This window comes from Notechis scutatus, chromosome 2 (assembly GCF_049901735.1).
Source record: "Notechis scutatus isolate UNSWTSFEM ecotype Mainland chromosome 2, rNotScu1.2, whole genome shotgun sequence".
Taxonomy (NCBI): Eukaryota; Metazoa; Chordata; class Lepidosauria; order Squamata; family Elapidae; genus Notechis; species Notechis scutatus.
Genome location: NC_142010.1, coordinates 102,779,168 through 102,806,259, shown reverse-complemented (window position 1 = coordinate 102,806,259; position 27,092 = coordinate 102,779,168). Strand labels below are relative to the sequence as shown.

General features: G+C 38.3%; 2 protein-coding genes across 3 annotated transcripts in view; both read right to left on the bottom strand.

The window, feature by feature from the left end:
- The window catches only part of DNAH9 (dynein axonemal heavy chain 9), a 235,061-nt gene extending 226,746 nt beyond the window's left edge, over nucleotides 1-8,315 (bottom strand). Inside the window, exons 1-4 of the mRNA XM_087955634.1 lie at nucleotides 7,891-8,315; nucleotides 1,417-1,613; nucleotides 959-1,117; nucleotides 522-652 (exon numbers count right to left, since the gene is read on the bottom strand). Of these exons, the coding sequence (XP_087811760.1) occupies nucleotides 522-652; nucleotides 959-1,117; nucleotides 1,417-1,613; nucleotides 7,891-8,289 (886 nt within the window). The 5' untranslated portion in view covers nucleotides 8,290-8,315. The remainder of the gene's footprint in view (nucleotides 1-521; nucleotides 653-958; nucleotides 1,118-1,416; nucleotides 1,614-7,890) is intronic.
- A 2,595-nt stretch (nucleotides 8,316-10,910) lies between these two features.
- The window catches only part of ELAC2 (elaC ribonuclease Z 2), a 34,731-nt gene continuing 18,549 nt past the window's right edge, over nucleotides 10,911-27,092 (bottom strand). The window contains exons 16-24 of one of the 2 annotated variants that reach the window (XM_087955633.1): nucleotides 21,586-21,682; nucleotides 20,906-21,044; nucleotides 19,940-19,978; nucleotides 16,431-16,531; nucleotides 14,754-14,853; nucleotides 14,553-14,673; nucleotides 14,369-14,447; nucleotides 13,541-13,685; nucleotides 10,911-11,653 (exon numbers count right to left, since the gene is read on the bottom strand). In XM_087955633.1, the coding sequence (XP_087811759.1) occupies nucleotides 11,417-11,653; nucleotides 13,541-13,685; nucleotides 14,369-14,447; nucleotides 14,553-14,673; nucleotides 14,754-14,853; nucleotides 16,431-16,531; nucleotides 19,940-19,978; nucleotides 20,906-21,044; nucleotides 21,586-21,682 (1,058 nt within the window). In that variant the 3' untranslated portion in view covers nucleotides 10,911-11,416. Of the gene's footprint in view, nucleotides 11,654-13,540; nucleotides 13,686-14,368; nucleotides 14,448-14,552; nucleotides 14,674-14,753; nucleotides 14,854-16,430; nucleotides 16,541-19,939; nucleotides 19,979-20,905; nucleotides 21,045-21,585; nucleotides 21,683-27,092 lie in introns of both variants that reach the window. The other variant, XM_026676985.2, reaches the window with a different exon arrangement.

Genomic DNA, 27,092 nt, shown 5'->3' with positions numbered 1-27,092 from the left:
TGTTCCTCTTGATAGCAAGTGAATTTTTCTACTGATTTTCCATTAATTACATTTAACTGTATACATCAGGTTCCTCTATTCACTTTTTTCAAAAGATAGTTATATTTTATCCATACTTATTTGTCTCTGTTATGTTTTGCGATTGACTATACTCTTCATTTTTGTTATAACTGTGGTCAAAACAGTAAATAAATTGATTGATTGCACCCACCAAGACAATTGTTTTGTCAATGTATACCCATATAATAATTTTGTGGCGAGGTGCACGACCTTGCTAAAAATTCCAAATGTGCCTTTGTCCCCAAAAAATCATGATCTTCATTCATTGAAGAATAATCATTGAGATTTAATGCCATGTATCATTATCTCTAGAAATCATGAAACAAGACTCTTTTTATACAAGAAAAGAAGTAAATCTTAATAACTTTGTAGAGGTTGACTTTTATGTATAGAATATTGATCAAGTAATTGCAATAATAATCTATGTTTAATTACAATAATCCAAAATTTCACAGCTTTACCTGCTTCTACATCACTGAAGATGGATTTGAGTGCTGGGAAGTAAGTGCTTTGCACCTTATCTAGTAGCTCTAACATAGTCAAAATTCTTCTGGCTTTTAGTTGGCTATAAATACACTGTAAATCCTCATATCTGTAACATATAATGAAGAAGGTATGAGAAAATTTATTCCACCAATTAAATCACATTCTCTCTTGCAGCAAACAGGCTTATAACCTTCCTAGGACAAATGAATGTAACAAAGAAATGTTATTCTTTGTGTCAGCCAGAAAGTAAGAAACAGTACAACTTAGTTTTTCTTTTTAAATGGATACTTCTCAGCTTTTTCCTCCAGATCAGCTAGGGCAAATAACCTACCACAACTGGCAGCCACAAAGATCTAGCTCTTCCTACTCTATTTAGATTTCATTATAGAATGAGTTAAACAATATATAGTACCTATTTTTCCAAAAATCCAACTCCACCATTGGATGGGGATCTTTGCCTTGCAAAAGCAGTTCTGAAGATTGTCTCTTAAGAACATTCTGGATCTGATGGGTCCATTCAATAACAGAAGACTCGATTGCATGAATAATAGACTTATCTACCAGTTCAGTACTGCAAAAAACAAAAGTATCAACAGATCAGCCTTATTTGTCTTTTGAAAGTGGTTCTATAGAAAACAAATATATAAGGCAAAAACATAAATTCTCACTTTCAATGAAATAATAGGAAATTTGTCACAAAACAAATTTATTATTACAGGCTCACATTATTTGCACATGTTTACATTTCTATGCTTCTGTTCCTACTCATTCAACAATTTATAGCTTAAACATAAACAGTTTTCAATTCATGCAGTATCTTGAAAATGACCACTGAATCCAATAGCATTGTAATAAAGCATTACAACTTACTTTTTGTCATTGTCAGAGTTAATGCATCTCTCCCTCTCAGGCTCAATAGGTAGAGATAGCAATGTTTTTCCTCTAATTTGGCCAACCATCACAAAAACACTCCTTTTCAGACAGCAGACATGATTAATAATATCTTGGGATACTACATTGGGCCAACTGTGATGGTTTCTCTGGTTCACCAAGAGAGGCATCATTACCTGGAAGCATTCAAATATGCCGTTATAAAACTGATATAGGAGAAGCAACAGAAAATATTGCATCAAATCTTCTGGTTTCCTGATTTTCTTACATCTAGCAAAAGAACCAAATAACCATTTTATAGTCTTGAGAGTTTTCTGCCTTCCTGAGTTTCCAGTCAGAACAGACATATGGAAATAGCTACAAGCAAATAATCTCCATGAAACATTGCATTAAAAAGGCATTAATCTATTAACTCCAAGAAACTAGATATTCCTCTTTGACCACCTTGGATGAAAAATGTGGAAATTCAAACCAAATATGTCTAGGAGATCCTCAAGTGATCAAGAGAATTTGAGTTTGCCTTCAGTTCTGTAGTAAAAATGTCTATTTAAAAGATCTACATTTGAAAAAAAATTCCCACCTTTTTTTTTTTTTTGCTTATATTTTGGTTACTTTCAAGGTACAGAGTCTGGGCCTACTGCCAATTCTATTTTTAATACAGGGTACATTTTTTAACTAGTAATGCTTGAAACTGTCTTGTAATTTTCAGAATAAAAAGAGAAATGAAATCATTGAGCCTTCCCTTTTGGCAAATCTTCAAGTTGTTTGATTATTATTATTATTATTACTTATGTATACTTTTTAGGGGATTTTTAAAAAGTTATTTCTTTGTTCCTTTATTTTTATGCACATACTTTTTTTTTAAATATAGGTTCCACATATACCTATAGAGTGCTATTTGAATGCTAAATTCAATCTTTATGAAGGCTTTACATTTATGAGCAATGCTAGAAAATATTTTAAATATTTAAATATAGAAAACATTATTATTTGTCATTTTTCAAATGGCATATGCCATAAAATCAATTGGTATTTGTATTAATAAGTGGGCCAAAATAAAACAGACTAAGTTAGTCTTAATGTAAAAGCCAGTGATCGGATTCAACCAATTCACACCACTTCAGCTGAACCAGTTGTTAAATTGCTGGCTGGCCCCACCCCACCACTTCCAGGAGTCTCCCCGTGGCCGATTTTTGCTCCTAGGGGGTTGCAGGAAGGCCTACTAGGCCCAAAATGGGGCATGGGGGGGTGCATCGCAGCCCCATTGTGGCCCATTTTTGCTCCCAGTGGGGTGCAGGAGGCCAAGTGCTGCCTGTCACACACCCTGCTGACGCCCACTATGGCCACACCCACCCATCCGGTCATCAGGGCAGAGAACCGGTTGTTAAATTATTGGAATCACACCACTGGTAAAAGGGTTATGTGAATCCAAAAAAAAACAAAATATAAACTTACCGGTAGCTTATTTATAATAATTAAGGGCAGACTTTGCTTATCTATATAAAACTGATTTAATGGAAGAGGATAACTTTTTATTAATGAAGGATTGGATGGGACAGTTTATCTCACAGATACTTAACCAAAGCTAAAGGCATCGCCATTTTAATTTGTAAAGGATTTCCAATTAATGTACAAATTGTTCTAAATGAGCATTATTTAATTTAAGATTTACATAGAAGAACTGAATTTACTCGACATCTAGCGTTTGATGTATCCAACCAAAACAAAATACATATTCTACTGTATATAGGTGTGCATGAGAATTTTTTAAGCTTGATCAGTTTTAATATTATAGACCTTGTATTACCAAATTCAAAAGTGTAATATTGATCTTTGTTATACTGTATATCTGATTATGAGGCAATTACTTTGAATGTGTGTTTCAGAAATTGGCTAAGGTATTAAGAAATTGGAATTTTAATGTTGCCTTATTGAAGGATAAAGAATTTGTTCTCCCAGCTGCTCAGAAAGTTAACAAACCATTCTACCAAATAGGTGTGAACCAGATGAATCCCACTACTGTGTATATCTGGAAAATACTTTCAGGAAATAAATTCTTTGTTTAGAATATTTCTGTGAGGTTCTTCAATTCTGAGAATATCTTTACAGAAAATGTAAATATCAATTAATGAGGGAGGATTCAGTTCTTTGAACCTGGAAGATTATCATTGTTACCTATTGTCAAGTATTAAATACTAAAGCTGAAAATCCACCTGCTCCCAAAATATTAGGTCATGGTTTAATTTTGCTCTATTCACATGAATATATGGAAATATATAATTCCAATATCTGCTGTCCTTCATCCATACAGAAGACACAGTGAAGTGTAAACATAAAGCGGAGGAAATAAAATATATTGTAAAGATAACATATAGACATATGAGGTAAACAGAGTAATAATACATAGGAAAGCTGGGGAATTTAAAGGAATTGTGTGGTGACGTGTATTCAGAAACATTTACCATTGTTATTACACTATGATAAATCACATAGATCTACAGCAATGAAATGGCAAACTATCAGACCAAGTAGAACTATGGGGCCATGATGACATACTTCGGAATGAGTGAGAGTACTTGGTAGCAGTTGGTCAGCAACTCATTAAAACAGCTGTGTTTCTTCCCAGGATCACACAGCTCCTCACTGCAGCTCTAGCGCACGGGTATCAAACTTGCGATGACACATTGTCATCACATGACGTATCACAACATTTTCCCCCTTCACTAAAATGGGGTGGGTGTGGCCAGTATGTGATGCATCCGGCCCGTGGGCTGAGAATTTGACACCGCTGTTCTAGTGCAATCCTTTGAAAAGAAGTGATTAATTTGGCAGGCATTTCTGTCTATGTGCGAGTCATGCACATTCCAGTCCCTTTTTCTCATTCCAAATCTAAAGAGCTGCAGGCTATACAGTGCAAATCCCACAAAGACTTAAGAATGATCACACAGGCCAAGAAAACTAAAACAAGTAAAACTAAACCGTGATCAATGGCTCTTAGCCTTCTTGTATTCTGCTTCTCTAACCAATCAGTGTAATCCATCTGAGATACAATCAATTAATGGTAAAAGAACTTTTAATAAGTTCCTTACATATGCATATTATTAAGGAAGGTAACTGATTCACATATCATTTGAATGCATATTCTTGGTTCTCAATTATTTCATGTATCCCAATCAAAATTGTGATGCCTAAACTTCTTAGGCTAAGACATCAAATGTGAACAGTAAGCCTTGAAAAGCCTTGCAGCACACTAACATTTACTGTTATCATATTAGATATACAACAGGAGGCCTAATAAAGTTAATTTGTCATTAGAAAATGAAATAGGGAAACCGTGAAACACATTGTCACCTTGCATTAAGGCAGAGTGTAATCATTCACTTGAATGAAAGTACACATTATATCTATCACAGAGATGCCCATCAGTCAACGTCTTTCTTTCACAAATAATCAGCATGTATTAACCATCTCTGCTGTGCTCCAGGTTAATGGCTCTAAAAAGAAGCAGAGGAGGAGGAGGAGGAGGAGGAGAAGAAGAAGAGGAGGAGGAGGAGGAGGAGGAGGAGGAGAAGAAGAAGAAGAAGAAGAAGAAGAAGAAGAAGAAGAAGAAGAAGAAGAAGAAGAAGAAGAAGAAGAAGAAGAAGAAGAAGAAGAAGAAGAAGAAGAAGAAGAAGAGTCCAAATTGGAAGAGAGGTGTAAAAAAAAAAAAAGACAAGTTGCCGCTATGATCATGCAATTGAAGTCCTGTCCCTTTTGTACATGCATTGACAGATGTAAAAAGAAAAGGTCAATGTTTCAATTGCACTATTGCGGCCATAATCTTAACCTTTTTTTGACACACATACACTGGATAGCCCTAGATACCAGTATCTACTATTATCTACTGTATTTTGAGTAGCATACTCAGTAGGCCGAGGCAGAGATCTTTTCCATCAGCAGACTCAGAAATGGGCACCTGCTGATCTGAGTAAGCAGCCTAATTTCAAAAGCCTTTTGCAAGCAAGCCAATCTTCTATGAAAAATAACCTGTCTCTTTCCTGGCAACTGGAAATGGATTGTTTCACCACTGCTGACATATCACATCCCCTCCTACATACCTGTAGGAATTCAGCTCTTAACACACACACACACACACACAAACACACACACACACACACAAGATTATATTCTCCTGTCTTAACAGGCAACTCCAGGAAATGCATGGGTACCTGGTCTCATCCTTCATTTTCTTGCTTTGTGATCTAAAGTTATGTATTCTTGTTCATCAGCAATTATTTGCAGGGGAAAAAACCCCAAATAATTATTTCCCCTTCCCCCTTCTTTCTCTCTTTCTAATATAGAAAAATGTGGTCAGTTACCATTTACAGCCAGAAAGTTAATAAAAAGTATTACTAGCATCAATTTATACGAAAAAGTGATTGCTAGTAATACATTTTATTAACTTTTCTTATACTGTCAATGTATAGAAGGTCAAGTTCAAATGGTACTTAAACATAAAAGATTGGTTTTATTTTGTTATTACAGTTTTCGGTATTATAGCTTACAAGGTAAAACAAGATCTGTTTAGCAAGTCACTAAAGTGATTGGAAAGCATATGGATACTTTGCTGATATGGAAAAGGGAACGCTCCTATTAAAACTGGCACTAAGGAACTAAATTCTGCTCTAGGAATAAAAATCAAGTATTTTCCATTCCAGCATATGAAAAGATAATGTTGGATATCAAACCAGATAAGGATCAAAAGCTTGATATTGGCCATAATTAGCCATGTGGCAACAAATGTTACACAACCCACACACATTGCAGACATCTTTCATATAGGGTAAAATTAAGCAAATATATTGTCTTCAACAAATGTCTAAATTTAGACAGTGAATTTTAGCAACATGATACCAGGTTTTATCAATATAATTAAAATGTTAATCATTTTCAAATGTACGTTCTATGGCAAGATATTTGTGTGTGATTATGATGATCTTGGGTATAATTACCTGACAATAACTTTCACTAACCTCAGAGGTAGTGTTTATTCTTTACAAATAAACTGGAATTGTAAAGCACATGGAGGGTTAGTCAAAAGATCTTTCAGTCAGTACAAATACGTTTCTTTTGATTTTAATTAGAAATGCAGGCTTGCCATTTAAATGACAATTAAGTAAAAATCCCATCAAATTGCAATTTTGTCTGCGTATTTGTTTCTATGCTAATTGCCACAAAACACAACTAAAACTTTAGCAAATCACTAAAGTGAACAAACAGCATACTTTATTTATTTGTTTGTTTGTTTGTTTATCCTTGAATTCTATCAATTATTCTGTTTCTGAGGAAGATGTAAATGAAAAGACCCTCCAGGATTCTGTTCTCATCATCCATTGCCCCTTCAGTACACCTGCTAAAAAGCAATAGAAAAATGATCCACCTCAGTGTATGAAGTCAGTGAACTTCAGCAGCATAATGTCCAGAAACTGGACATCCAGCCTTACTATTGGGATATGAAAAAAGAAAAAAAAACACTATATAATAAGCCAGGAACTTAATGTAAAAATAACAGTGTTTACAATATTAAACCTAACACCATAAGGGAAAAAATAATCACAATACAAAAATGAAAAAAAAAACTGGGGAAAATACAGATAATTGCTACCCCAACCAGCACATTTTGTCTCACTGCCCTGTTTGCTTTTCTTGCCTTCTTCACCTTACCTCACCCCTTGCCAAATACTAAGTGTAGACATAAGGCTGTCCAACATTTCTTGTAACAAGTTGCTGGAAGGGGGGGGGAGGTGTGTGTGTGTGTGTGTGTGTGCGTGTGTGTGTTACGTGTGTGTGTGTGTGTGTGTGTGTGTGTGTGTGTGTGTGTTAAGGAGCTGCATGTCCCAGATGCCTCCAAAGCAGGAGGAGTTAAGAAAAGTCCACCCCTCCCCAGCCTGTCACACAACAGGTAGTCCTTGACTTACAACACTAGAGCCCAAAATTTCTGTCATGAAATTGTTGTGAATTTTGCCCCATTTTATGACCTTTTCTTGCCACGGTTGTTAAGTGAATCCCTGCAGTTGATATGTTAGTAACCCAGCTGTTAAATGAATCTGGCTTCCCCATTGACTTTGCTGGTCTCAAAAAGTGATCGCCTGAACCTTGGGACACAGCAGTGGCCATTAAGTATGAACCAATTGCCAAGCATCCAGATTTTGATCACGTGATTAAGAGGATGCTGCAAAGGTCCTAAGGGTGAAAAATGGTCCTTCCTCACTTTTCTTCCCAGGGCCGTTGTTACTTTAAACGTTGCCTAAAGGAACTGTTGTAAGTCGAGGACTACCTGTATTTGCAGCAAAAGAAAGTGGAGGCGTTTTCTGTATGGGCGCCATCTAGCGGCCCCTCGAATCATCGCAGCCCGGATCCCGAGAGCTTGAAATCTACCAAAGCGCCCCCGAGTCAGCCCGTCGCGCTGCCTACCTCTTCCACCAGCGTGGCCAGCTGGTCAAGGGTGGCTACCGACAGGTCTCCATATAGCAGTTGCCCGGGGGCGGGAGGCGAGCGCAGCGGTCCGGATGCGAGGCGCAGCAGGAAGACCCCTTTGGAAGAGCGGCCAGCGGTGGGCGCCAAAACCAGCTCCTCGGCCAGCGCCAACTGCCCCGCTGTCCCTTGAGTGACAAACAGAAGCCGCCCGGCTGGCTCGCTATCCAGGAAGGCGCGCAGCAGCAGCCGCGCTTCGGCAGATTCCAGGCAACGCGCCCAGCGCTCCGGCTCCACTCTCAAGCTGCGCGCCACCCGCTCCCCAAGCAGCCGGGCGCGGGGATTCGCTTCTGGGGAGCCCTCCTGGTCCGGGTCCTGCTCCTCCTCTTTGCTCCCCATGCCGCCGGCTCTCCGTTTCCCCGAGTGTTTTGGTCGGCGCGGCTGTTGCTTGGGCGACCGGGACGCTCCTGAGCGGGAGTGGGAGGGACCGGCTGCAAAAGTCAGCTCTGACAGGCTGTCCCGCCTCTTTCCTTCGTTGGCGGACGGAGCACCTGAGAGGAGAGAAACCCGCAGCTCCCGGCATGTCCGGATGGATTCCCAGCTCTTTCCCTGATACGGTCTAGGCAGAAATGATCGGGAAAACAAGCCAGGAACTGCCCGGAGAACTCGAACCAAAGGCAATTTGCTGCTTCTGGCTTAGCAGAATAACAAAAGGGACCTTGTAGGTCATCTAGTCCAACCCCCGCCCCCTTCAAGCAGACCCTTCACTATTTCTGACAGGTGGCACTCCAGTCTCTTTTGAAAGCTTCCAGCTTAGTACAGTCATCGTCAACTTACCACAATTGAGCCCATAATCGTAGTTGTTAAATGACAAATTTGTGAAGTGAGTTTTACGACCTTTCTTGCCAGAGATGGGAAGTGAACCACTGCAGTTTGCATGGTGGTTAAAATGAATCCGGCTTCCCCATTGATTTTGTTTGCCAGAAGCCTGCAAAAGGTGATCACATGACCCTGGGACACAGCTATGGTCATAAGAAGGAACCAGTTACCAAGCATCTGAATTTTGCTCACGTGGTTATGGGGATGCTACAAAGGTCGTTAAGTGTGAAAAATGGTCACAAGTCACTTTTTTTCAGTGCTGTTCTAACAGTGCAGTTCACTAGATGAACTGTTGTAAGTTGAGGATTACCTGTACATGGGTTCTAAAAAACAATCAAGTTTGCTTTAAGGCAACTGGGGGTCTTTCAGTATCTTGTGGCTAAGCAGATCGGTTTAGTATCTACGAGCCAGGCTAGGTTCATACAAATCTATCAATCGATCTCTGCCTAACAGTCACTGTTGACTCCTTGTGACTGCCTGGGCATCCCTGTGGGTTGTCATTGCCTGCTTCTTAATTTGACTGGCCCAAGGGCACCCAGTTGGCTTTGTGCCTAAGGCAGGTCTAGAACTTAAGAGTCTTTCTGTTTGCAGCCCGGTGCCATAACCACCACTGTAAACCAAACTAGCTCTCGGGTTCATACAATAGAAGCTAAAACTAAATAAATGCAAACTACACCCTTTTGTGCTGCCTACAAAGAAAGTCAGTAAAGAGCTTCCGCTTCAATTCCTCACTTTCAGCACCAAGGATTTGTTTCTCAGTCTATGCATAGGGTACTAGACTGGGCAAAGGGGGTAGCTCTCGTCCAAAAAAGAAAGAATCCAGGGCATTTCATTCATGTCCAGCAATAGTCACGTTATTATTGTTGTGAGAAGGAAAAATATTTCAACAGCTTCACTAGAACTTGGAATTTCTTTTTATCACCCTTTTCAGGCTTTTTCAACCACTAATCTCTTAATCCCTTAAAAAGGAAGGACACTGATGCTATCACTTGATGCTCTCTGAGCTTGGTTGCTTTCTTGCAGTAATTTTATTTTTATTTGTATGTGGCCCATCTCTCCTATAAAGTGACTCTGGGCAACATAAAATGATGCTGTTACCTAGTTTTGGAAATGAAACATCTGCAAGGAAACAACCAAGCTTGGAGAGCACCAAGGAACTCTTAATTTCAAACCCTGAGCTACAAATATTTTCCTCTTTAGGAAGGACACTTTTCACTCTGCTCATTTTAATTGCCTTTAGATTCACTTTCGGGACTATCCAAAGACTTACATTAGGACAGATCTCTGGAGATCACGTCCAGAAAGGAGAGCCAGCCACTCGACCCCTACAAATTATAAAGGCCATGTGGCATGTTTCTGGAACTGGACACCATTCTGAATTGTGACCATTCCAAAAATAATGCCCACTTCTGGAATGGTGCTATGCAGCCTTTGTGTAAGAAGGCTGCCCAGTAAACTGCTTCCTAAAGATCTATTGGAAAGTGACCAAACCATGATGGGGAGTGGGCAGGATGGGGTGGGACCCAGCAGCGACAAGACCTGCAGGGACCCAGTGGGGCAGGGAGTGGAGCACGGAATGCCTCAGGGGGTGAGGGAGGCCCTGAGAGGCCTAGAGCAGGCCGGGTGTAAGCTGGTGAAATGCTGCAGTGCAGAAATAGCCCTGCCACCCAAGGCATCCCATGCTCCACTTAATGACAACAGGGAGTTCAGAAATCAGAGTCATTAAGTGAAGTGAGCATGAGTGCCTCACTTAACAAACATCACAACTTGTGGGTGTTAGTGGGCAGGTTCCATTATGGTCAAAAGTCAAGGACCACCTGGAGGAGGATGGAGGACTGAAATTCTCAGACTGGTGAGATATCAATTTAATGAATAGTGCGATCTTTAATCATGCCTGTTCCTTTTAAAGACTTACCGGTAGTAAGTGGTGAGGGGCCTATAGCCACCCAAGTGTTTCTTGATCCCTAACTCTAATCATTTTGTTTTGCTTTTGGTGGCTGACATGATAAAGAATTTGAGTTTCTTTTGGGGGGAATAATACAATGAAAAGTTAGTTTGTACTTATTTTAGGTGGTTAGTATATCCCTATGAAACGTCTAACTTGCAGTAATATGGCTGAAGATATTTTAGGACAATGTGCATTCAATGTATCCATGCTGTACATTTTATTTACTGGGTCCTTGAATTTAAAAATATGAGTATTTTAAATGTTGTGCTATAAACAGCCTCATAGGAAGAATGCTGCAAAATTGATTTTAGATAAACAGTGACAACTCCAGAAGTGTATATAATCACAACACTACAAGCTTATTGAGCTTAAAGGTTGTTTTTTTTTAAAAAAAAAGAAATTAACCATTATTTTTCTCAATGACCATATAATAAAATATTTTCAGCAGACGGGAAAATGAGCCATCGGATCAGTGTTTCCAGATAATGCAGCTGGGAAGTACATTTTGTTAGCTATGCTATTAACATGTTCAGTAGGAACTCTGCTTTGTAGTGGGAACACAAGCAATTTATCCAGAGCCAACCATCTGGCAAAGTTCAATGCATCGATACCTCCTAGAGTCTTCAGCCTCATACATATCAGATGTCATATGCTAAAGTCACTCTCCCTGATAGAACAGCAGCTACCTTGCTGCTTTGCTTAATTGGTAGTTTTAAGTTTTTTATTTGGTGCTCCAACAGAATCCTCTGTGTGTTCCAATTTCGTTTTGGCTGGTGATCTGTTCCCCACAACAGTCTGGGAAGCTTTGTACGCCTCTTTCAATTGGCGCAATTCTCGCTTCTCCCGGCGCTCCTCCATCTCTTCAATCTCATCTGCAAACAAGGCCTTCAGAGGAAGGATCAGTTTTGGAATGGCATCGAAATCTTCAAAACAAACCTGACAAAGAAAACCAATAATATATAGCAAAAACTGTACAGAACAATCTACAGCCTTTACATTTTTGTAAAGGAAGGGTTACATGTATCGCATATACCTTAATACTGAACTTTTTTGAACTGTGTCAACAGACTAATTAAAACCTGATGGACAACTAATCTAGTGCCCAACCAATTTTTCAAGCTCACTTACATATTTAAAATGTTCTGATCTCTAGGAAAAACCATCTCAGAATTCTAAAATCAGAGTTCTTCCACTCTAACATGTCATCATATCTGATTTCTGTTGAAAAAGCCAACAGGGAACAGAACCTGAATTAGCCAATAGGTCATTAGAATGACCCTCATCAGGCTGACGTCTTACCTACAAAAAAAGTGATTTATTCCTCTCTCTTTTTAAATCCTATAATCAGAAAGATGGTGGTGTATGCTATAATTCTTCTTAAAGTTTGGAACAAATATATCTGTATTGTTTAAGAGAACCGTGTGTGTGTGTGTGTGTGTGCGTGCGCACACACACATGTGAATCTGTGCATGTGAGTGTGTGTGTCTGTGTAAGGCTGGGCAAAAAAACTGCATTAGAAAAAGGGACAGGACAAGCACATAAAGGTTCAATGAAATAGCAATAACAACTTAGAAAATGATTTGGGAAAATAAGTACAACCAGAGATTTATCAAAATTTGAATCTTCAAATACAATATATTCTCCCAATCCCAATTGTGCATTTGTATCATTCCTTCCTCCGAAATGCCTGAACACAGAGGCCAAAACAATAGGTGTCCAGTGAGACTCTCAAGTAAATATCCTAAAGAATATTTATCTGGTTTATTTAAAAAAAAACACCATACCATAGATTACATTATCTGCTCAATCACTATCACTCCTATATAAACTAATTTTAAACCACTTTCTGGTTCACGTAACAGAATTATTAATGGGTTTGTGAGAAACCAACACAATTTACAGATTCAGGAAGGCCTGCTCTGTCTCCAGAAAATGAAAATGCACTATATCTGTAGGGAGATTTAAAAGCTGAGATATGAAGGAGGAAAACTAAGCAGATTCTAAGTCTAATTCTGAAAATGAGCATTTAAAAATTCTTTAAGCAGAAAGACAAAAGTTTCTGATTTGCCAAAGGAATGCTCAGATATTTATCATCCCTTCTACCTTTTCAATCTCTTGACAATTTCAAGGTAGTTATTCTCAATTCCCACTTTCTCCCTAGAGGAAATACTGAAAAACTTTAGAACTAAGCTACACAATGGAGAGATGAAAATACATTCTGAAGAACTGAGAGACTTGAACCAGTGATTTCCTATCAGATCTGATAGTCCAAATGGATCATGAGAAGACACGACACTCAGCTCACTAAATTAAGCCCAGCCCAGTGAAATTCCAATCTACTGGAAGTTCTTTAAAAGGGACTGCTAGACTAAATTATTTCAAATCAGATTATTCTAGAAGTACAATCATTCCCTTGTGAATGGGAAAATAAAGGAAAGCATCTCCAAATAATACAGTTTGAGTTGCTTCAAAGAAATAAATAAAAATTAATGCACAGAAGAATGAATAACTTGGAATCAAGAAGCAACTGCAAACTAAGCAAGAAATGAGTGCTGACAAAAACAACGGAAACCATACATGCCTATATAGTTTTATAAGGTGTGAGTTGTGAATCCACTTCAATAAGACAGATTCATCGATTTTGACAATTTGAGACATTGGGGCTGAAATCCCCCTGTATAATTTTATGTAATTTAAGATATGACAATATTTTTTTAGTAAACCAGATCAATATTTTAGGTTAATTAGAAAAATTAATCAATATCCAAAAGAAGCACATGAAAATGTGGTACTCTCTTAGCTTAAGATACAATTTTAACTGACCTGCATGTGATCAAATGCAATTCCAACCTTTTCACTGAAATCTTCACTGAAAAGAGGAATCTTAGCATAGCGTTGACTGAAGTGATTGAGCATGATGAATTTTGCATTCATTCTCATTCCGACTTCAACAGCCTGTGAAGTAGTGCTATGGGAAAAAAAACAAAAAGAAAACAGTATGAAATCAAGAATTCTTCCCAGAACCCTTTATAGCAAATTATGTAAGAAGGGAGGAGAAAAAAATTGGAAGACTAGTACAGGAGCAACATAAAATCATTTATGGATCATTCCAGCTGCTATTCCTTGTCAAACAAATCAGCAAAGAAGCCTGCTTCAAAATGCCAAGCAATTTATTTGACCCACAGAAAACTAAGTCATCTAGTCTTACCCCTATCAGGGTCCTGGTCTGAAAAGCATTACAATCTTAAACTGCTGACTCAATTTTTTTTTCTTGGAATACCAAAGTCAAACCTTTAAATATTGAGAAGGGCCACATTTATTCCCTATATATAATTCATTGTTTCCGGTTAAAACATACATATTTAACATATTAATATAATGGGTGGAGAGGTTTTTAAAATAAATAACCTTACAAAACCAAAAAGGTTCATCTGGAATCAAGACTAACTTAGACTTAAGTACAACAGGTAAATATGCAAACACTCGAAGTAGTTAATATTTGCTCGAATCTTACATAATTATTCAAGGAACATAAATTATAACTCTAGATGCTTTATCTTACAAGTTTATATTTTTAAACATCTTTTTTTTAAAATCTCCTTTATTTCATTTCACCCTTAATGTTGTCACCCTTTAGTAGAAATTTGTTACCTGTGTGTCTTCTCTATAGCTTCCTCTTCCATTCCATCCTCCAGGGTTGCTTCATGAATCAACAAAGAAGCATCTTTTCCTGTGAAACCAGATTTGTGACACTTGAAGAGCAGTATAAGAAAATTTCCGAACATGTGGTTTGACCCAAACTATATAGTAATGTAGAACTCAATGCATAGCTCACCCATGTCAATTAAAGCAGCACATGGCATGGTGTCACCAGAATAGACCACTTTCCAACCAGATTTATGGACCATGGAACAACCAAAGGCATTTTTACAGTGCCGGACTTCGCATGTCTGAAACTAAATGTCATAGCACATTAGCCACTTGGAATCTGTGTGTGCTTTTTTCCTATCCCAGTCTATCCCACACCTTTTTTTACCTCCCTGAAGTCACATTTCTTCATAAGCGATTCAATGTACACCTTTGCATTGGGTTTGAACACATTAGCGTTTTCTTTTAAAAACTGGGCAGGAATCATTCTGAAAAGGGAAAAAAAAGAGGCTACAATTATAGTAAAAACATGTATGGTTTTGTTTTGTGAAAGAACAAGAACTTTTCAAAGCAGAACTACCTGGTATCAAAGGGAAAAGCATTGCCTTCATAAGTGTACACTGTTAGGACACTTGTTTTTCCTTTCAAATTCCTATGTTACTAGCTGTCAAATATAATATTATTTTCTGCCCACATCAACCAATTTCATAGAAGAACATTAATCCCATTATTGGCTTTGTCTACCTTCTCTAAGACTTTTATAAATAATGAAATTAATGACATGTAAAGGATGTAAAATTGCTCTAAACTGGCAATGCTGAATTTTTTTTAATTTAAACATTAAACTAACCATAATAAACACTTGGTGGAACCGTTACCAGCCAGGTTATAATAAAAATTTTGTCACCCAGATCACTTTTTCTCACTTAGATGAACAATGATTTAAAGAATATGCAATCAGTATTCTACAAATGTTAAAAATAACTGCCAAACTGAATCAAATCTATGTGAAATGTATCTATACCTCCTCTTCAAAACAATTTAGGGTCCCCCCCCAAAAATAGGCACTTTTTCTAGAGGTTTACAAGATACTAAATTACTATATTAGATAAATTCATTCAGCCTGATCTCTTAATATCTTCAAAAACATAACTAAACCGAGTATGAAGGTGCTGATGCAACTATTGCCAGATTAAAATTAAGGAGACACAGAGGTTCAAATCTCCATTCTGACCTTAAAGTCACTGGCTGGCCCTGTTTTCACAACTCAGTCAACTGACCTTATGAGCTGATTCCCATGGGGCTAGATTCTGTCCAAAGCAGAATCAATCCAAACTAAGCTAAATCAATCCAGTAAACTGTATCCTGGGAACACCAAATCTATTGTAACTGCTTCATCTGCATAGCTATCTCCAAGAAAGAAAGAAAAGCTGAAGAGATAGAACAGTTTTGGGGGGGGGAAACCCAAGCCTTTTCCGTTATAGAATTCATCACCAAGGCCTGATAGCACAAAAAAAAAAAAAAAAAAACCAGGCTGCAGCACATTTTGAGCCATATCTATTGCTCCTTGCTAGGAGAAGAGCTAGTATTGTTATGAAATTTACCTGACACACAGGTTAATTAGACCAGAGCACCTTCTGGAAAAAAATGGGTTCCAAAATCATCAGCGGGGAGATCTAATTGGGTAAATGGCCAACTGGATTAAGTGTATTGTGTATTGGAACAAGGCCATGAAGGCTCTTGAATTAGAAACACTCTCTTGGAGTAATTTATGATATAGGGTTACAGGGAGAATAGAAGTGGTAAATCATGCACACTGCTCTGAGTGGTTTTGATGGCGGGTGGAATATATAAACTGATAAAAAAAGACAAGGTCTGCATGTGATGAGTAATGCTCATGGCTGTAACTTCTGGAGCAACAGCAAGGTATGATCAGTGAAATCTCAAGTGACCCATCTTTGAGTGTCGTTTTGGAATCAACAGTAACTTATGATAAAGAAACATTACTGTAACATATTGCTACAAATATACTTCAATGTCTCACATAAGTACTTTATCTACTTACTTGATGTGACCCAGGATCTCTTGACAGTTATCATGGTATTGATGCAGCCATGTCCAAAGTATTGTGGGTGCAACTAATAACAGTGGGTTGTGAGACTCACCCTGGGATACCTGAGTGAATGTAAATAAATAAATCATGAGAAATCTTGCAAGAACCAGTAAACCATGCGGTCACAATACAAAACAAGGCAAGAATTAATCCCTGTTTATTCTTCTGATACTTAGGTATTCTTCATGAAGGAGATTCCTGGGGAATGTCAGCTTGAATTGTGTAGAACAGGCTTTGGCTCAACTGACATCTTCAACCCTGACATATTTTGAACCAGAGCCATGCAAGACTGGACTCATGGCCCCTGCTCAAAGAGCAATTAACAGCTGTGACTAGGGGAACCTCTCTACACAGGTTCATTTTGTGTATCAATGACATGGTTCATGAACCAGAGGCCTTGCTTATAATTTAGTACCTCCTCTCTGGATTACTGTAAAACACTCTAAATGGGCCTGCCCTTGAAGAGCACTCAGAAACTGCTCTGTGAGCTGCTATCAAATTCAATGTACTGGTTGTCACCTATAAAGCACTATATGATGTAGGACCAGATTATTTGCAGGACAATCCGTTTCTTTATCCCTCACTGTTTCTGCTCATCCCACCAGGTATAATAGGAAGACCATGCTTCAGGTCCCTACATCAAACAGTGCCATATTGTTGGATCCAGGAATCGTATCTTCTCTGTGGCTGTGCCTGCCCTGTGAAGAGTTCCCTCAGAGATCAAGTTACCTCCAGTACTGTTAGCCTTCATAAAGGCTCTGAAGACAGGGCTCTTCCCTCAGGCATTTAGGCAGGCAGCTGGGTGACCTCTACTGGTGATATGGTTTTTGTTTTGGGAATTATTGTTTAACCTGGGCATCATGAATGATTATTGTTATGAAGGTTTTAATCTTTGTATACAGGTGAAACTCGAAAAATTAGAATATCATGCAAAAATTCATTTATTTCAGTAATGCAACTTAAAAGGTAAAACTAATATATGAGATAGCCTCATTACATGCAAAGCAAGATAGTTCAAGCCATGATTTGTCATAATTGAGATGATTATGGCTTATAGCTATAACCCCAAATCCACAATCTCAGAAAATTAGATTACATGCAATCAATAAAACAAGGATTGTACATAGAACAATATCAGACCTCTGAAAAGTATAAGCATGCATATGTACCCAGTACTTGGTTTGGGCCCCTTTTGCAGCAATTACTGCCTCAATGCAGTGTGGCATGGAAGCTATCAGCCTGTGGCACTGCTGAAGTGTTATGGAAGACCAGGATGCTTCAATAGCGGCCTTCAGCTCTTCTGCATTGTTTGGTCTCATGTCTCTCATCTTTCTCTTGGCAATGCCCCATAGAATCTCTATGGGGTTCAAGTCAGGCGAGTTTGCTGGCCAATCAAGCACAGTAATCCCACGGTCACTGAACCAGGTTTTGGTGCTTTTGGCAGTGTGGGCAGGTGCCAAGTCCTGCTGGAAAATGAAATCAGCATCCCCATAAAGCTCGTCTGCGGAAAGAAGCATGAAGTGCTCTAAAATCTCCTGGTAGACGGCTGCGTTGACCCTGGACTTAATGAAGCACAGTGGACCAACACCAGCAGATGACATGGCTCCCCAAATCAACACAGACTGTGGAAACTTCACACTGGACTTCAAGCATCTTGCAGTGTGTGCCTCTCCATTCTTCCTCCAGACTCTGGGTCCTTGGTTTCCAAATGAGATGCAAAAGTTGCTCTCATCAGAAAAGAGGACTTTGGACCACTGAACAACAGACCAGTTCTCTTTTTCTTTAGCCCGGGTAAGATGCTTCTGATGTTGTTTGTTGTTCAGGAGCGGCTTGACAAGAGGAATACGACATTTGAAGCCCATGTCCAGGATCTGTCTGTGTGTGGTGGCTCTTGATGCACTGACTCCAGCCACAGTCCACTCCTTGTGAAAGTCCCCAATACTTTTGAATGGCCTTTTCCTGATAATCCTCTCCAGGCTGCGGTCATCCCTGGTGCTTGTGCACCTTTTTCTTCCACACTTTTCCCTTCCACATAACTTTCTATTAATGTGCTTTGATACAGCACTTTGGGAACATCCAACTTCATTTGCAATTACCTTTTGAGGCTTTCCCTCCTTGTGGAGGGTATCAATGATGGTTTTCTGCACAACTGTCAGGTCAGCAGTCTTTCCCATGATTGTGCTTCCTACTGAACCAGACTGAGGTCTCAGGAACCCTTTGCAGGTGTTATGGCTTAATTAGCTGATTAGAGTGGGACACTTTGAGCCTAGAATATTGAACCTGTTCACAATATTCTAATTTTCTGAGATTGTGGATTTGGGGTTTTCATGAGCTGTAAGCCATAATCATCTCAATTATGACACATCATAGCTTGAACTATCTTGCTTTGCATGTAATGAGTCTATCTCATATATTAGGTTCACGTTTTAAGTTGCATTACTGAAATAAATGAACTTTTGCACATTATTCTAATTTTTCGAGTTTCACCTGTATGTAGTCTTTGACTTATAATGGGTCAGCCTTCAGCCTAAGTCACGATTCCAAAATCATACCATGCAGCCCAACGACAAATCGGTCCATTTGCAGCACTGTGAAAGTTCGTTTGGAAGCAAGATGTAGTGCTTTGTCTCATGGCATAAATGGGTGGGGCAAAATGATGGCCACTTCTGCCCAGTCACGAGATAACACTCCCTTGTTAAGGCAGGAAAAGAGTGGTTTGTGCCATGGCCACATGGCTTGAAGCAGCAATGATATTAGAATGCAATTCAGCCACTGGAAACATGGCGGCTGCCTCGTGCCATGCATCTGAGGGACAAAGCGACCTGTCCTGCTCTTTTAAAAGTCCACATATCCTCAGGTCCCGGAGGTTTCTGAAATGCTATGCATACCACATTAGCAAAGCAGAAAGGGTCACTTTCTCCCCCAGCTGCACGGTGCAATTCCAGAAGCCGAACTGCAATTCGGTTAGCTATTAAATTTAACCGCCATTTCTGGAATCACACCACATGGCCACTTGATGAGGCAAGCCATTCCAATGCTCTGAAAGGCCTTAGAGTTCTTCAAAAAGTAATGAGGAGGATGTTTGGCCTGGTGGGGTGGGAATCAGCCCTAAGGCTTGGAGGGGATCCAAAGGACTGGGGAAAGTCTATGGGGACCCAAGAGGCAGGAAGCAGAGGATGGGGCATCTCGGGGGTGGGGGCAATCTTGGGAGGGCTGGGGCAGGTGGGACTGGACCAGGCTTCCAAGGACCTCCTTCACCCTCAGGTGTTCCACTTAAAGACCACTTAATAATTGTATTGGGGAGAGCAGGGATGGAGGGATCATTAAGTCAGACACTTTACTTAATGGCCATTGTGACATGTGACCATAATGGGCAGGTTTTATTACAATCATATGTCGAGAGTCATTGCTGTGAGATGAGAAGCTTTATAAATAGTATAAATTAATTAACAAATACTTACAAGTGCACGATGTCTCTGCAGTAAGATATTTAACAAGCCCTAGAAGAAAGAAAGTTGGCAAATATGAATTGGTGAAAAAAAATTTCTTATATGCTCATCTTTAAATATTTCTTGTTAAAGCAAGTTGATTGTAGAAAGGCAAAAGTTGTATATATAGATGTCCTTTCAATACATAGAAGACAATATAGTTTTACTTAACACTAGAAAACAGCATTATCGGTAAGTTTTGAAATACTGTTTATAGTGTTAAAATACTGTTCATACTGATGCTAACAAATTTAGCTCACTGTTTAATTAATCAATATTAACGTCATTACAAAGTTGTTTGTAAATGAGAAAATTAGTAACATAGATTTTGATAGGAAATTCAGGAAGTTCGATAGGAAAACATAGAAGGAACAATGATATCCAGAGCCACTGATTATAGTCAATATACAGGTAGTCCTCGCTGAAAAAAAATCACTCGTTCAATAACCATTCAAAGTTATGATGATATTGAATGAGGGGTACTTACAATGGGTCACCATAGTTATGGACATTGCAGCATTCCCAGTCACATGACTGCAATTTTAGTACTTGGCAACCAGATTGCAATTTTATTATTTGTTATTAAATTTGTTTATTACCCATTTCAACTCAGGGTAACTCAGTTACAATGCTGCAGCATTCAGCAGTCACATGATTGCTATTTTGACCTTCCTCACCAGTTTTCAACAAACAAGATCAATTCCCACAAGCTTTCAGGTCATGTCACTGCAGGACACTGCAGCCATTGGGATTTGCCCTAACAGTGGAAACCAGGACTGCTGCAACTGCCACTGTAAGTCAGCTCAGTCACATGATATTGTGCTTTACAACCATGTCACTTAGCAGTGGAACTGTTGGTGCCAATTACCATCATTAAGGGAGGACTACTGGTAACAATAAAATAATAAAATTACAGCGTAATTATTATATACCACTCACTGTATGATGATCAGCATGTATATGTGAAACAAATATTGCTGCAATGTTGCATAACATTTTGTCAATTTCATCTCCATAGTGGCGGCAAAGTTGGCCAAAGGTTCCTTCCCCACAATCCAGAAGAACAGATTGAGTAGGACTAGCAAAAGAGAATGTATACATTATTATCAATAGATTTTAAAAACTGCATTTACAGAAGCCATGATCCTGACATGCTACATCTTCCCTCACAATATTTCATGTAATCCTAGTTTCCATGTAGAACCATATCCTGATCTGTAGAACTGTATCTCAGGACAATCTAGATTTACCCTTGATTTCAATATGGAAAATTCTACTTCTATGACGAAGATTCTACGAGCTTTGCTTATTTGCTTTAATTTTAGCTCTCAAATGTATGATTAAAATAACAAGCATTTCAATTTGATAAAGAAATCAGGAGTCAGCAATTAAATAAAGAAGACAACAGGTAGATTAACGTCTACTAGTGAGATCAAGACAGAAATATTACAAAGGATTCTTTCCTATATCAATTTCCAGTTGAATGTGACTGAAATCAAAATCAGTAATGAAGGCAATTGTTTCCTGCTGGAGAAGTTACAAATCAGGTATTACACTTTTATCCACTCATATCTTCTTGTGAGCAACTATCCATTACTTTCTTTAAAACTGTAACCTACCTAATATTTACCAGGGTAGAGCTAACATTCCGTATTTTCATTGGTACTGCAGAGCCAGTTCCTAAGAATACAATTTCTGGATAGCAATCTTGGGTTTCTAGAAAATAAGAAAAAGGCAGTTAAATGCATGAAACCAAAGATATGGATTATTACTTAAAAATGAAATACTTGTACAGAATAGGGAATCCATAATATAAACATAAAAACTGTTAGGTATAACATTGATACCAAATATGGTTTGGGTGAATAAATATATAAAACTTAGATATCATGGTTTAAGTGCTTATCACTTTAAGCACAATGCAGCAGGCAATTAGCCGATTAAGGGTGCGGTTAGAAGTTACAATATAAGGAAGCATTAGAAGCTGGAAAGCTTACTGTCTGTTTGTTACTGTCTGTAACTGTAACTGTGTGCTGCTGCGACTAACTGTGTCTTGCTGCGACTAACTGTGATTACTGACTGTGAGTGCCTGTGACTGAACTGTTATTGTTAGCTACTGTTTGCTGAATATCCAGCGTTTGTTTCTCTGGAGAATGAAACCGGAGGAGGAGAAGATATCTTTATCGGCTGATAAAGATATTGCAAGGACTCTTAACTTGGACTATACTAGTGAGTCTTACTGGATGGAAATACTGTGAATGACTTAATGGACTGAATGACAATGCTTAAACTCTAACTGGATTAAAAACTATTTAAACTACAAACAGTGTTTGTGTTCAGTGTGTGTATACTCTGGGGCCCTTCCACTCTCGTTTGGCTTCCTGGCTTGACTACTGCTGCAATACTCTTCTAGGGGTTAATCCCCAAATCCTAACATTGGTTATGGGCCCAGCAGCATAGTCTAACTAACCAGGATATAGCAGAGAGAGTTGGTGTGAGTTGCACATTACTGTAAAAACAAACTGTTTTAATTAGTTTAAAATAGTCAAAATATCTGAAGAGTAATGGCACAAGTAAATTTGTCACAACTGTCCATGATATCCAGGCTGGATGGAACAAACTATGTTTCATGGTCAATGAAATGTAGTTTACTTCTACGCAGAGAAGGTTTGTGGGACATTATAGCAAACCCACCAGATGTGAGTAGCTGGGATCCTGCTAATGATGATGATAAAGAAAAGTTACAAGATTTTAAACTGAAGAATGAGCAGGCTTTATGCATCATAGGACTGACTCTCTGTGATCAGCAGCTTGTCCATATTCGTGGAGAAGAAAATGCTGCAAACTGCTGGGAGAACCTCAGGAAGATTTATGTTCGGGACAGTGTAGGAGCACATATAAATCTTACACGGAAGCTTTTTGAACGCATCTTCAGAGGAATGGAGATATGTTAGTTCATTTAAACTGTATGAAGAGCATTTTTCAAGATTTGCAAGAAAAAGAGCTTATATTTAATGAACTGCAACAAGTCTATATAATATTATCTTCATTAGATCAAAGCTATGATGACTATGTGACTTCGTTGGAAGTATTGCCAAAAGAAAGCCTCTCATTAACCGAGATTACAGGCAGGCTACTAGAAGAAGCCAGAAGAAGGCGTGAGCGTGACGAGCTGAGAGAAGATAAGAAAGAAGAGAAATTATCTTCAAAGCTTGAAAGAAACCAGCAAAGCAAAGTAAAGCACCTGGAAGAAGAGAATTTATCTTCGACGGCATACACAATTAAAAAGTGTTTTAATTGTGGAGGCAGAGGACATTTGGCAAGATTCTGCAAAAGAGAAAAGGCCAGAATGTAAAAAAGCCAAAGAAAGCATTTGAACTAGCCACGTTTAGCAACTCTGATGTGAAGAATAATTTATGGGTGGTTGACAGTGGCGCATCCCACTGCATCACAAGAGATAAGACAAAATTTATAAAAATGTCTACAAGTTCTCAACATATATCTCTTGCAAATGGCTGGAACCTGAAAGCGAAAGGTCAAGGTTTTGCACATTGTCCGTACATAAACCAGGATATAAAAATGTTGTATGTACCGCAACTAAAGTTTAATTTGCTTTCAGTAAGGGTATTAGATAAATTAGGTTATGTAATTACTTTTAAGGATAATAATTGCATAATTGAAAAAGATAACAAAAGGGTAACTGCAGCTTTAAATGGAACATTATATGTCTTAGATAATAGTAAGAAAGGGAGGCTCAGACTGTATTTAATAATATAAAGCCTCATGAAGAATGTATCCATTTATTGCATAGGCGTTTGGGGCATGTAAATTTTAAAATGCTAAAATGTACAGTTGAGTTATCTGAAGGAATAAGGTTAAAATCTTGTGATAAATATTTGCGTTGTAATGTTTGCTGTGAAGATAAGAGCAAAGTATTGCCTGCAAATAGGCTAAATGGTTTCAAAACAAAAGAACCTTTAGAAGTAGTATTTGCAGACATAATAGGTCCAAAGAAACCCAGTATGGGGGTGCTAGATATATACTGAGCATTATGGACCATTATTCTAGATATGGGTTTTGCTATTTAATGAAAAGCAAAACTGAAACATATCAACATTTTTCAATTGGCTTAGGTTTGCTGAAAGAAAGTCTAAACGGCAACTGATAACCCTGGTGACAGATAATGGTGCGAATTTATTAATAACAAATTCCAGAACAGACTTAAGGTAGCTGAAATAGAGCATAAGAAGTCTGCTCCATACAGGCCAGAACATAACGCTTTTATTGAAAGAAGAGGCCAAACACTACAGGCAATGGTTAGAACAATGTTAAATGATTCTGGGTTACCTGATTCTTTGTGGGGGAGGCTACAATGTGTGCTAATAACATATTGAACAACGTTGTTAATACAACGACAGGTGAAATTCCATTTACCAGATGGCATGGCAGGAAACCTGATCTAAGTTACCTGCACACATTTGGTGCACCAGCATGGGTGCATATTCCTGCACAACTCAGAAAAAAAGGGCAACATAGAGCTAAAAGGTTTTTCTTCGTTGGTTATCAGGCAAACCATAGGGCATATAGATTTTGGGAGAAAGGCACATCTAAAGTGTTATGTAGTGCTAGTGCCCAATTTCTAGAACATGAAGGATGGGAGAAATTAGAACAGGATGCCAATAAAGATGTAATTATTGAATCCTATAGAAATCCCATTAGTTATCCCTGTAACTTTAAAAATAAAGTAAAGAGACAAATACAGGATGAAATAGTGCCCATGAAGGAAGAAACAGATTCAATAGCTGAACAGGATGAGGAAGATGAACAGGTAGTAGTTCAACAAAGTCCTCCTGTAAGCCCTGTAATTCCCAGAAGAACTACACGTATATCTAGACCGCCTGATAGGTACCAGGCTAACACAGTGTGCCAGATTAATCAAGTTCCTAATTCTGTAGAAGAAATTAAAAAGTATCCTAATAAGGAAAAAGAAAGATGGTATGCAGCAATGAATAAGGAACTGAATTCATTAAGAGATATGAAGGTGTATGAAAATGCCAAATTACCTGTAGGAAAGAAATCCATTGGCTGCAAATGGATATTTAAGGTAAAAATAGATAAGGATGGTAATTTAATCCATAAGGCAAGGTTAGTAGCCCAAGGTTTTAGGCAGAATGCTAATGACTATGATGAGGTGTTTGCACCTAGTCTTAAGGCAGCAACCTTGAGGGCAGCTTTAGTGTGGGCAGCTAGTAAAAACTATATAGTTAACCATCTAGATGTGGAAACTGCTTACTTGCACGCCCCATTAAAACATATTATTTATATGAGATGATATTGCTTTGATTACTGAAACTAATGATGAGGCAAATAAAATAATAGACATCATTAGGAAAGAGAATAAAGATCAAGCAATTAGGGGAGATAAAGAAGTATCTCGGTTTGAATATAAAGAAAACAAGGAAAGGTTTTAAGATATCTCAGGAAGATAAGATAAGCAAATTACTAAAAGATTACAAGATGGAGCTTTGTAAGCCAGCTAAGACTCCAATGAGTCAGGAGTTTAGCAACACTGATGAACAAAGCCCTGAGTTTGATAAGGTGATTTATCAATCTTTAATTGGTAGTTTGAGTTATATTAGTAATTGGTCTAGACCAGATATATCGTACTGCGTGAATCAGTTGGCTAGATTCAATTCTGCACCATGTGAAAGACACTGGATTGCAGCTAAGAGGATATTAAGATATCTTAAAAAGACAATGAATTATTCATTGTATTTAGAACCAAAGGGTGATTTAATTCTGTGTGCTTATGCAGATGCTAGCTTTGCATCAGAAAGAGACACTAGAAAGTCGACTTCAGGAACAGCCATAATGCTGGGTAAGACATTAATAGGCTGGAAGTCAATAAGACAACAGCATATAAGTTTGTCTACTATGGAGGCAGAATTCTCCTGTTTATCATTGTTATGTACAGAATTAATAATGTATAAACAAATGTTAATTGATATAGGTATAACTGTAGATTATCCTATAATTATACATGAAGATAATCAGGCAGCAATTCAAATGGCCACAAATATTGGAGTAAAAACAAGGAGCAAGCATACAGATCTAAGATACCTAAACGTGAGACAATCTGTAAGAAGTAAGATGATTCAGCTAGAGTACTGTATGTCGGAGGACAATTTAGCTGATAATTTTACTAAAGCCCAAGGTGCCAGTAAGCACCAGGAGAGTTGTGAAAAATATGGGATAAGATTGTAAAGGTATTATATATTTATTTCACCCAAAAGGGGAGTATGTTAGGTATAACATTGATACCAAATATGGTTTGGGTGAATAAATATATAAAACTTAGATATCATGGTTTAAGTGCTTATCACTTTAAGCACAATGCAGCAGGCAATTAGCCGATTAAGGGTGCGGTTAGAAGTTACAATATAAGGAAGCATTAGAAGCTGGAAAGCTTACTGTCTGTTTGTTACTGTCTGTAACTGTAACTGTGTGCTGCTGCGACTAACTGTGTCTTGCTGCGACTAACTGTGATTACTGACTGTGAGTGCCTGTGACTGAACTGTTATTGTTAGCTACTGTTTGCTGAATATCCAGCGTTTGTTTCTCTGGAGAATGAAACCGGAGGAGGAGAAGATATCTTTATCGGCTGATAAAGATCTTGGACTATACTAGTGAGTCTTACTGGATGGAAATACTGTGAATGACTTAATGGACTGAATGACAATGCTTAAACTCTAACTGGATTAAAAACTATTTAAACTACAAACAGTGTTTGTGTTCAGTGTGTGTATACTCTGGGGCCCTTCCACTCTCGTTTGGCTTCCTGGCTTGACTACTGCTGCAATACTCTTCTAGGGGTTAATCCCCAAATCCTAACAAAAACTAAAGAGAAATTTTCTGACAATGAGAACAATTATCCAGTGGAACAGCTTGCCTACAGAACTAGAGGTTTTTAAGAAGAGATTGGACAGCCATTTTTCTAGAATAGTATAAGGTCTCCTGACTAAAAATCTTCCAAGGTCCCTTCCCACAGTTAATCTGAATTCTATATTCTACTATAAACATTTGAACACATTCACCAAGGCCATCTTTTACAAATAAGCAGCTCTAA